Source organism: Hyla sarda, chromosome 2 (assembly GCF_029499605.1).
Source record: "Hyla sarda isolate aHylSar1 chromosome 2, aHylSar1.hap1, whole genome shotgun sequence".
Lineage (NCBI taxonomy): Eukaryota > Metazoa > Chordata > Amphibia > Anura > Hylidae > Hyla > Hyla sarda.
This window is the reverse complement of record NC_079190.1, coordinates 322,539,031-322,551,541: the sequence shown is the minus strand read 5'-3', so window position 1 is coordinate 322,551,541 and position 12,511 is coordinate 322,539,031. Positions and strand designations below refer to the sequence as shown.

General features: G+C 40.5%; 1 protein-coding gene across 12 annotated transcripts in view; it reads left to right on the top strand.

Annotated features, from left to right (window-relative positions):
• The window catches only part of NFYA (nuclear transcription factor Y subunit alpha), a 35,152-nt gene extending 26,823 nt beyond the window's left edge, over nt 1-8,329 (top strand). For 9 of the 12 annotated variants that reach the window (XM_056557852.1, XM_056557848.1, XM_056557856.1 and 6 more), the window contains 2 exons: nt 24-125; nt 7,091-8,329. In XM_056557852.1, the coding sequence (XP_056413827.1) occupies nt 24-125; nt 7,091-7,150 (162 nt within the window). In that variant the 3' untranslated portion in view covers nt 7,151-8,329. Of the gene's footprint in view, nt 1-23; nt 126-6,948; nt 6,991-7,060 lie in introns of all 12 variants that reach the window. The other 3 variants (XM_056557854.1, XM_056557860.1, XM_056557855.1) reach the window with 2 other exon arrangements.
• Nucleotides 8,330-12,511: the final 4,182 nt, after the last annotated feature.

Here is a 12,511-nt window from a genome sequence, read left to right as displayed (position 1 = left end):
TTTTTTTTATTGTTTGTGTTTAGAAATATTTGCACGAGTCACGTCATCGTCATGCTATGGCCAGAAAGAGGGGAGATGGAGGACGCTTTTTCTCTCCAAAAGAAAAAGAGGGTCACCACTTGCAGGTAAATTCTGCTGACTTAATTGATTGGTAAGGTCTTGTTTGTTTTATGCTCCTGCTATGTGGGACAATACAATTTATTGGACACACTACTCACTGCAGGATAGATCACAGATTAGTAAAAATCAACAAACTTTAAGCTACAAGTATTTTGAAGGGTTGTCATCCTCCTGGATCCACTAGTCTTTTTTTTTTTTTTTTTTTCCTCAGTCTAATGGTTTTGTCCCCCCTAATAAACTCCAAATATATATGGGGATGTTGGAACTGTGTTTTTGATACACAAGTCTGCTAATGTGCAGAACACAGTATGTTCAGGAGAGGGTCATCATAGGGAATGGTGTGGTTACTTCATTGCAAGCAGGGGTATTGTAGGAGTCAGGGACTACTTCCCATGTATCAAGTTGTGTATCTTGCATATCCATAAGGTGATGGAAAAGATGGGGAAAAGAAGAAATCTACTGTAAGTAACAAGGCTTTCATATGTGCGCAAGGCCCTGATGCACATCTTTTTGCTTAAATTGTGTATGCTTCCAAAGAAAAAGGGACATACTGTATTTATCTGTCCCAACCTGCCTGGCTATAGTAGAGCACTCACCACCATTCCTTGGTAACTAAACATATGTTGGTCGACTCACCTTAAAACAGTGGTGAAGTGTTAAGGCATTCTTTGTCTTTGCATCTGCTTTAATTGATTATTGATGTATACCGGGGATTAAGATTCTAATGTAAAAATACTTAAAGGGGTATTCCAGGCCAAAACTCTTTTATATATACCAACTGGCTCCGGAAAGTTAAACAGATTTGTAAATTACTTCTATTAAAAAATCTTAATCCTTCCAATAGTTATTCGCTTCTGAAGTTGAGTTGTTGTTTTCTGTCTAACTGCTCCCTGATGACTCGCGTCCCGGGAGCTGTGCAGCTCCTATGGGGATATTCTCCCATCATGCACAGCTCCCGGGAGGTGACATCATTGAGCAGTTAGACAGAAAACTTCAGAAGCTAATAACTATTGTAAGGATTAAGATTTTTTAATAGGAGTAATTTACAAATCTGTTTAACTTTCCGGAGCCAGTTGATATATATAAAAAAGGTTTTGCCTGGAATACCCCTTTAAGTGTGTGGATTTTACTAAACTGGAATGCAGCCTTCAGTGAGTAGTAGCAGCTCAACAAGTCAATGCCTGAGTCCTTAAAGGGGTTGACAATTCTAGAACTTTTTTGTAAAATGTGGCAATGATAATAAATCATTTACTGCTCAGACTCCATACTGTTAGACCCTTCCCCCGCTCTGTATAATGACTCTCCACCCTTCCCGATCCCCCATCCTGATGTGGCTGGATGGAGATGCTGTCTATAATATGGCATCCTATAGAAAAACCTGTAACTGCGCAGAATGATGTAGCTAATGCATATTTCTGTTCAGCACATTGTCACTAGTTCATACTGCATAATGAGGCAAGGATAAGGAGACGATAAAACTTAATGGATCTGTCTCTTACCTAATAAATTTAAAAACGGCTTTACTCAGGTAAGAAACAAGTACCATTAGTTTTATCTGATAATGTTGCAGCTGTGAGCTGACCAATTCCCTTTCAGAGCATGAGAACATAATTAAGGATTAATAGACAAGCCAGAATTTCTCCCAAAACAGAGTTGGTCATCTGTAGACATCTGGTTTGGGGTTTGTTGCCCCTTCGCATATCCTTTTTAAAGGGGTACTCAGTGGAAAGCAATTTCATATCAACTGGCCCTAGAAAATTAAACAGATATGTATTAGGAGCAAATCCCCATAGCAAACCTCTCCTGCTCTGGACAGTTCCTGACATAGACAGAGGTGTCAGCAGAGAGCACTGTGGTCAGACTGAAAAGAACAACTCAACTTTCTCTGTAGTATACAGCAGCTGATAAGTACTGGAAGGATTACAATCTTTTAATAGAAGTATCCTTTATAGTCTGTTAATAGTAATCTGTTTAACTTTCTAGCGCCAAATTATATGAAAAAAAATTGTTTTCCACTGGAGTACCCCTTTAACAGTGGAGATGGCCTATAAAATTCTACATACCTGAAGGAGAATCCTTTAGTCCCATGACAAATCCTTTAGTCCCTCTTTGCTAGCCGTCACTCTGCCCTGTATTGACTAGGAACAACAACACTAAAACAATTGTGGAACTTCCTTCTGGCTTAGCTATTAATCCCTGGTCATGTTCTATGGCTCTTTTATAGGTGGTTCAATGACAACAGGATCTTTTTGCACATCACTTTTAACTGTGAAGCATGCATGGCCTTTACATTTTCACACATCTTTTGGCTTTCTCCTTTTTATAGGAAGTCTTTCTGTTTACTATATACGCTATATCTATTGACAAACTTCATTTGGTTATTTTACTTGATTTATTGTTCAGTCCCTTAGGGGATGTCAGTGTCATCCCTTGACCTATGATGATTTAGTGTTCTTAGTATACCAAAGCATTTTGCCTACCAATGTTTTTATTTGTGCCTCTGACATATACTAGTAGGTATACTTTTACATATACCTCTGTTAGGCCTCCAGCAGTCATTGTTACCCCATAATCACAATTGTAAGTGCCAATGGTGTCTAAGGGAGCTCCCTTCCCTTGTCATATCCTTTACATTGTGCAGTCACCATGCAGTCCTCTGGGGATTGTGGGAAAGTGTGTGCTCTGTTACATGGCAACAGCAGGGTCACAGTTCAGAGAGGAAACCAGAAGTGATCATATGCATGGCAGAGAATAAGGTTTGACCACCTTTTCTTTATTAGAGAACTTTTTTAAAGTGGGTTGTCCCATTATGCAAAGTTGGTCAAATCAGATGTGTACATATATGTGAAGGAGGATAAATGTACTGTTTTTAAGTTAAAATGACCTCCATACCTGTACTGTACTTCTCCCCCATGGATCTGAGTACTTCCTGGTTTCCTCTCTGGACTGCGATCCTGCTGTTGCCGGACAACAGAGAACACTTTCCCACAATCCCCCTTGCTTGTATGTACTGCCATTACCTTCAGGAGACTGCTGATGAACTGATCATGTGTGACCCACATAGGGGATAAGTAAGCTTATATCTCTCAAACAGGACATTTTTAGTAATGATTGTACATTGGAAATATGTTAAATTTCACATAATGCATCTGTTTAGACCTAATGGGGCAACCCCTTTAAAGGAGTACTCCGACGCAACCTGTTTATGGGGGAAATGAAGCATTAATAAAAGTTATATCACATTGTAATATACTCACGTTGTCCATGTCGGCTTCTTCCCGGACTTCTCTCGCTTTTCCATCTGGCCGGAAGCTGGGTCCTTTGATGAAGCTCGACCGCATCTTCTTCACGATCCGGCACCATCTTCGCCTGGTGACTCATCGCTTTCATGAGTCACTGTGGGCTGTGCCGGCCTCCCAGCCCGGAGTCGGCTACTCCCCCAAAGTTAATTTATTCTGCGCATGCGCAGTACTACGCAAATAGCGTAGGGCTAACGCTAGGCTCCTATCGCTGCCTACGTTAGCCCTACGCTATTTGCGTAGTGCTGCGGCATTCTTGTGACACCGCTAGGGCAGGGTTTCCCAACCAGGGTGCCTCCAGCTGTTGCGACACTACAAGTCCCAGCATGCCCGGACAGCCGAAGGCTGTCCTGGCATGCTGGGAGTTGTAGTTTTGCAACAGCTGGAGGCACCCTGGTTGGGAAACACTGCGCTGGTGGGCACATGGATCAGTGGGCTAGTGGGCACATGGATGGGTGAATCAGTGGGCTAGTGGGCACATGGATCAGTGGGCTAGTGGGCACATGGATGGGTGAATCAGTGGGCTAGTGGGCACATGGATCAGTGGGCTAGTGGGCACATGGATGGGTGGACCAGTGGGCTAGTGGGCACATGGATCAGTGGGCTAGTGGGCAGATGGAGAGGGCTGATGAGCTGGGAGGATGAGAGGAGATAACCACAAGGGAATGAGCTGTGGGCGTCACTTTTATTATAATTTCCTGTCGGGGGGGGGGGGGGGGGGAGGAGGGGGAGAGAGCAGCAGCTAACAGGAAGCTGGCGCAGGGAGACATGGGAAATGTAGTCTTTATGACATGGCTGCTTACTGCTACAGGTGGCAATTACAAGGGAATGGCTGGGCCAAATTTGACAAATGAGGTATCGTTGGAAAGGTCTTTGAAATAGCTATCAGATGAGGTAAACTTTGTTTTTGTTTTTTTTAAGTACCAGCGCTCCGGAGTACTCCTTTAAGCAAATGGTTAAACTTTGTAAATTTGTTGTAGCTGATCTGCAGCTGATTTACACCTTCCAAAATAACACCTTCCATATATCATTGTCATAGTGACTGCATGGTGTATGTCTAGATCACATCTGAAAACAAAGGTGAGTTACAAAAACCCCTTTTACTTAAAATGAACAATGCTTTATTGAAAAATACCAGTACATAAAACCAATACTAAATACAGTAACCCCCCCGACATGCGATGGCCCCAACATATGATAAAATCGACATACGATGGCCTCTCAGAGGCCATCGCATGTCGATGTCAGCATCGATATACAATGCTTTTATATGTCGGGGCCATCGCATCAACTGCTGTCCGACAGCGCAAAATGCTTAAGCTGCTGTCGGATAGCAGTTTAAGCATCCCGGACAGGTTCACTTACATATCCCCGCTGCTCCGGGTCCTCTTTGCGATCCTCCAGCGTCTTCTGTATCTTCTCCAGGGTCCGGGCCTCGCTTTCCGGCGTTGTTATTACGTCAGTGCGCACGCCGTGCCGGCGCAGCAGCGTAATAATGTCACCAGAAAGGGAGGCCCGGACCCTGCAGAAGATGCGGAAGAAGCCGGAGGATCCCGAAGAAGACACTGGAGCAGCGGGACAGCATCGGGAGCCCTTGGGACAGCATCGGGAACGGTGAGGACGCGGTCCGGAGCGGCGGGGACAGGTGAGTATAACTTCCTATACTTTACATTGCACGGATCCCTCAACATATGATGGATTTGACAAACGATGGATCGTTTGGTACAAATTAACATCGTATGTTGAGGGACCACTGTACCTGGACAAGGATATTATTATATATGCATCTATAGTATTGTGTTTTGGCTACCATGCACATTGAATTATAGTTCCTCCGCTGTGCTCGGACTCTCCCTCAGAGTCATCCTAGTCCAGGTATTTCTTATTGGTTTTATGTATTGGGATTTTTCAATAAAGCTTTGACAATTTTAAGTAACGGGTTTTTGGAATTCCTTTTTTCATGTGTACATTTTAAGTACACTTGTTTGTTTTTTTTGGTGCAGAAACACTGCATCATTTCAGCAACATATGAACACGCCTTAACCCCTTCCCGCTATAGGACGTATGCATACGTCCCAGCACCCGACATGTTCGCGCGATGGGATGTATGCATACGTCCTGACGATCTCCTGCTCTGCTGCGTGCAGCTCAGGAGATTGATGTTGGGACCAGGCTGTCAATCCCACCAGAGGCTGGATCGCACAGGCTGTAGTGTGTGCAGCTCATCAGGTCATACTGTGCTGCAGTACAAATGTATTGCAGCATAGTATAACCTGTGAAAAAGGTAATAAAAGGTTCTTCAATAAAAGTATAAAGTGTAATTGCCCCTTTCCCAATAAAACCCAATAAAATGTATGTATTATCATAAAAAAAAAACACAATTCATATAGATACTAATTATTGCCATGTCTGTTATGACGTATACTATAAAGCTATAATGTAAATTGTCCCACACGGTGAATGCTGTTAACATTTTTTTTATTTATTTTTATTGCGGAATTAAAAAAGATCAAAGGGTATAATGTATCGCAAAAATTATACCAAGAAAAAGTACAACTTGTCCCGCAAAAAATAAGCCCTCACTCAATGGCGTCAGACAAAAAATAAAAAGTTATGGCTGTCAGAAAATAACACAGAAAAGGGAAAAATAATTTTGCTCAGAAAAGGAAACCTAAAAAAAAACATAAAAAGCTATATAAAATGGGTATCCCCATAATCATACCGACCCACCGAATAAATATAATATCACTTTTACCACACAGTGAACACCAGTTTTCCAGTTTTCCGCAATATTTGAGTTTTCAAAAAAAAAAAAAAAAAAAATGCTGCATGTGTCAACAAAAATGCATAAAGTACAATATGTCAAGAAAAATCAACCTCAGAATCGCTCCTCTCAGAAAGAGTTCTAAAGTTATTGCCATTTAAAGAGACACCTGTCCAATTTTTTTTTAAAAGAACGTTGTCATTAAGGTAAAAAAATGGGTCCGTCTTTAAGGGCTTCAAATCTGCATCTAGTTATGTAATAGTTATAATGCAGAAGATTATTTTTGTAAATCTGCCAGTATTCTGCCAAAACCTGGCTTACAGTTGTGCAACATTTTTATGAGTTTTAAACCTTTTTTTATTTTTTTTTACGATTGTGTCTGCTCTATAAAGGGGCATGGGTTAGTGGAAAGTAAGAGTGGCTTTATTGGAAGGTGGTCTGATTTGTGTGGTAACATTTTGGAGTGGGGTAGGCCAACTAATTTTTGGTTTAAACTTGGACTAGAAAGTCTAAAGATTTGCCTGATTAATCAAACAGAATGAGCAACTGTGATATGTGGTGCATTCTAAGTTTACGCTAAGAATTAGAGAGCATTAGTAAATATGGTCAGTGTTAAAGGGGATATAACCTTATCATACAACAGAACAGCACTTTTAAATATTTAGATAACACTGTGGATGCTCAAATGACTTATACCTTTATTTCCTACAAAAAGGAAAAAAGGGGGAAAACCTCTACATAATTTTTTTTCTTCTTATAATTCAGGAAGTGGAGTATCATTAAGCAAAAGATGGAGCCGATGTAACGGTAAAAACTTCTAATCTGAATTTGTAAAGTGTTTTTTTTTTCCCCAAAAAGTTTTATTTGTATTGTTTAGGTCCATGTTCTTATTTTTCTGTTTCCCCAGGATTCATCTCAGGGAAGAGATGTTTACACAGATGATGCAACCATTCTGGCAACATCCTGAACACTGCAGAGATGAAGCTAGAACCGTAATATTATAACTTCCACTCTTTGTCAGATTTATAACCTTCCTCAACATAGGTTACCAAATGGAACTGTGTCCTTAAAGTGTCCCTGTCATTAAGTTCTCCCATTTATGCATTTGTTACAGATGTTCTATCATGCCTACTTGTTTAGTTAAATTGTTGTGTTCTATTTCTGCTTTACTACTAGCACTGTATATACTTTGAGATCAGATTTGCTGTTTAAAAGGAAATGTGTATTTAAAGGTATTAAATGAAAATATAACTAAAAGTTACTGTTTTTAATATTTAGATCAGTTTCCTATGAGATTTTTTAAATTAAGGAATTGACACATTGACATTTTTCACGGAAAGTATCCTAATTTGCTCCTGGTAATTGTCCTGTATAAAAAAAAAAAAAAAAAAAAAAAAAAAATTGTATATGCTTTTGTACAGTTTCTACCAAATCACACATTTCTTCTTTTTATTGTGCAAAAAAAAGTGTTTTAGTTTTTGTTTTCAGGTTAAAAGATGCTCAAAGTTTAAATATAATTTATCAAATGCAACAGTGTTAAACAAACTATATTAATCACTTATATTAATCAACATTCAGACATAGAATGTGTCGTTGGATAAGAATCATTTGGCCCATCTAGTCTGCCCATTATCCTGAATGCTATGAATAGTCCAGATAGACCAGCATTGTGGGGTTCTGCTGTGAAAGTGATACTATCTCCATGGTTAGAAATGTGGCCCAAGCCTCTGCAGGAACTTGCTTGCAGTTCTAGTGCAAAACCAAGCCACAAGATAGAATAGTGTACTCCTGTATTTGTGATAAGCTAAAGGTTTATTCTGGCTTGAGACACCTTATCCCCTGTCCAAAAGATAGGGGAGAAGATGTCTGATCGCAGAGGTCCCAGCGGCTGGACCCCTACGATCCTTTAGATAGGGGAGAAGATATCTGATCGCAGAGGCTGGGATACCCCGTTAACCTTTCTGCTGGTCCATGAAGGACTGTGTCCCCTTGGGAGTGGGATTACATTTGTAATTTCTTAAAGGACTAACACATGCCTGACGAAGGCTTAGCAAGCTTGGGCTGTGACTACCAAAATATTAGCAAAAACTGGGAGTCTAATGTAGCAACATTGTTACTCAGTGGTCCATGTACTCAGCTCAATTTTTTTTTTAAATAATTGATATTAAAAACAAAGGCACCTGATTTAGAGATCAATTTGTCTTAATATATGCAAAATCTTATTTTTTCCACAGTAAAGAAAAAATTGTATTGGTAAAACAGAATTAAGGCTGACCTGTCAGCAGGTATTTAGGGAATAAAGTAAGTGCATGGTTGTATTGGGTTTTTACCTTGAATCTGTACATACTTCTCATTGGTAAATTGACCCTTCCAACACCGAGATATTAGAGTTTAAAAATATGTGCAAATTAGACATACAGTCATGCCACTGCTTTATACCCTAAAAACCTTTTATATAAAATGTCTGATTTCGCCTAAAGCATGTCTACGTCTACAGTTTTGTTTGCTCTTTGGTCACTGCTGTATATACTGCTTATTATATTGAAAAAAAAAAAATATGATTTCTTAAAAGGTAGTTGTATGATTGCAACCATGTGGCAGAAGGCTTTACATGAAATTTTACTTTTAAAATGAAAATCCAAAATAATGCAGAAATTTACAGTTATTGAGCATAAATTATCTTTTGCCTTTTCAATCACTCATGTCCACAGTTACATAATGTTGTAAAATAGCTCTCTTTCTGTCCCTCAATTAGAGTAGTCATATTATCAGTATAGATTGCAACCATGGAGGTTGCTAAAATATGACAAGAACTTGCTGTAATCTGAACAAATAATGTGACAAATGTGAAATCCAGGTGGTTTTCCTTATGTATATCAATATCAAATTTGCATGTGGAAATGTTATATTTCTGACATTGTGTATGTCTGGAGAGTTAGAGCAGACATAAATTATGGATTTGTTACTTAACAAAATATTTGTACATATTTTTATTTTATATGATATTTTTTCAGATTTCTTTTTTGTTCATTTTTTTAATTAGCTGTATTTGTAAGTACTGTGTACCTTGCCCAGCTAATAAAACCTTTATAAACCCACTTACTACATTTGATCATTGTTTTGGTTTGAATTAGTAGATGAAGATATAGGGGCAATTTATTGTTTTCTTTGGTAAGGAAGTTTAGAAGTCCACTCTTTAATTTTTTTGCTTTTGTATGACACATTTATCATCAATCCCCACTATCAAGGGGGTTGATAAATTTGGCACACATAAGCAAATACCAATAAATTTACTTAAGGACACCATTTTGTATGTTTTCTCCTCTCCTCTGTGACTTTTTGTGTGAATTTTTAAAAGTCTGACCTGGCTTAGGTTTGTGACTTTTTGGAGTGGTGTGAAACTTTTTTTTTTTTCATGCCTATGTACAACGTTTGCACTTCATAAATTTCTCAACCACTGCAAAGTGAAAACTGAAAGTTGCTTAACCCCTTAACGACCACGGACGTAAATGTACGTCCTTGTTTGGCGGGACTTCCCGCACCAGGACGTACATTTATGTCCTGTGTATGACCGCGAGCATCGTAAGGGTGCTCGCGTCATACACTGCAGGTTCCGGCTTGCGATCGACCGATATAAAGTTTTTAGGGCCGATACCGATAATCGGTGGAGGTTAGGGCCGGTATAAGTTATCGGCTATTTACCCCCGTGACACCGCTGCAGATCATTGATTTAAATCAATGAACTGCAGTGGCTTTTGCGGTGCCATAGACCGCCGCCGCCACCCGCTACTCTCCTCCTGCCTGTCCGGGGGTCCTGAGTCCTTTCACCGCCACCACTCCCCCACACCGCCCCGGCCCCATTGCCTCCCCCATCCCCGGTTTTATAATTACCTGTTCCCGGGGTCCACTCTACATCTGGCTCCGGTGGCGTCCTCCTGAGCTGTCACTGTGCGCACTGACGGTGACGGGGGGGCATTATCGGCAAGGTAATTGCCGATACCGATAATGCCCAAAATCGTGATTATCGGCATTTAGCATTTTTCAAACTTTGAAGCTCTCTGCTTGTAAGGAAAATGGATATTCCAAATATATATTTTTTTGATCACATATACAATATGTCAACTTTATGATTGCATCATAAAATTGGCAAGTTTTCACTTTTGGAAGACACCAGAAGGCTTCAAAGTTCAGCAGCAATTTTCCAATTTTTCACAAAATTTTCAAACTTACAATTTTTCAGGGACCAGTTCAGGTTTGAAGTGGATTTGAAGAGTCTTCATATTAGAAATACCCCATAAATGACCCCATTATAAAAACTGCACCCCCAAAAGTATTCAAAATGGCATTCAGTAAGTGTTTTAGCCCTTTAAGTGTTTCCCAGGAAAAGCAGCAAAGTGAAGGAGAAAATTCAAAATCTTCATTTTTTACACCCTCATGTTGTTGTAGACCCAATTTTTGAATTTTTACAAGGGGTAAAAGGAGAAAATTTATACTTGTATGTGTAACCCAATTTCTCTCGAGTAAGCACATACCTCATATGTCTATGTAAAGTGTTCGGCGGGCGCAGTAGAGGGCTCAGAAGTGAAGGAGCGACAAGGGGATTTTGGAGAGTACGTTTTTCTGAAAAGGTTTTTGGAGGGCATGTGGCATTTAGGAAGCCCATATGGTGCCAGAACAGCAAAAAAAAAAAAAAAAAACACATGGCATACCATTTTGGAAACTAGACCCCTTGAGGAACATAACAAGGAATAAAGTGAGCCTTAATACCCCACAGGTGTTTCACGACTTTTGCATATGTAAAAAAAAAAAAAATAATAATTTTCACTAAAATGTGGGGTTCCCCCCCAAATTTCACATTTTTGCAAGGGTTAATAGCAGAAAAGACCCCCCCCCCAAAAAAAAATTTGTAACACCATCTCTTCTGAGTATGGAGGTACCCCATAAGTGGACCTGAAGTGCACTGCAGGCGAACTACATTGCTCAGAAGAGAAGACGTCATATTTGGCTTTTTGAGAGCAAATTTTGCTCGGGGGGCATGTCGCATTTAGGAAGCCCCTATGGTGCCAGGACAGCAAAAAAAAAAACACATGGCATACCATTTTGGAAACTAGATCCCTCACAGAATGTAATGAGGGGTACAGTGAGCATTTACCCCCCACTGGTGTCTGACAGATCTTTGGAACAGTGGGCTGTGCAAAATTTTTCATTTTCACGGACCACTGTTCCAAAGATCCGTCAGACACCTGTGGGGTGTAAATTCTCACTGCACCCCTCATTACATTCCGTGAGGGGTGTAGTTTCCAAAATGGGGTCACATGTGGGTGTTTTTTTTTTTTTTTTTTTTGCGTTTGTCAGAACCGCTGTAACAATCAGCCACCCCTGTGCAAATCACCTCAAATGTACATGGCGCACTCTCCCTTCTGGGCCTTGTTGTGTGCCCCCAGAGCACTTTGCGCCCACATATGGTGTATCTCCGTACTCGGGAGAAATTGCGTTACTAATTTTGGGGGGCGTTTTTCCCTTTTACTTCTTGTGAAAATGAAAAGTATAGGGCAACACCAGAATGTTAGTGTAAAAATGCAGTGTACGTGTGTATATGTAGTGTTTTACTCTTTATTTTATGTTAGTGTAGTGTAGTGTTTTTAGGTTACATTCACACTGGAAGGAGATTACACTGAGTCTCCAGCTAGGAGTTTGAGCTGCGGCGGAAAATTTGCCGCAGCTCAAATTTGAAGCGGGGAACTTGCTGTAATCTACCGCCAGTGTGAATGTAGCCTGTACATTCACATGGGAGGGGGGGTCAAAACTACAACTCCCAGCATGCACTGACAGACCATGCATGCTGGGAGTTGTAGTTTTGCAACAGCTGGAGGCACACTGGTTGGAAAACCTTGAGTTAGGTTCTATGACCTAACTCAGTATTTTCCAACCAGTGTGCCTCCAGCTGTTGCAAAACTACAACTCACACCATGTACTGATTGCGGAAGGGCATGCTGGGAGATGTAGTTATGCAACGGCTGGAGGCACGCAAGTACAACTCCCAGCATGCCAAGACAGCCTTATGCTGTTCCTGAATGCCGGGACTTGTAGTTTTGCAAGATTTAGAGGGGTTCAGGTTGTAAATCACTGTCCAGTGGTCTCAAAACTGTGGCCCTCCAGATGTTGCAAAACTACAACTCACAGCATGCCCACTTAGTGATCTACAACCTGAACCCCTCTAAATATTGCAAAACTACAAGTCCCAGCATGCCCACACAGCAAACAGCTGTCTGGGCATGCTGGGAGTTGTAGTTTTGCAACATCTGGAGGGCCACGGTTTAGAGACCAC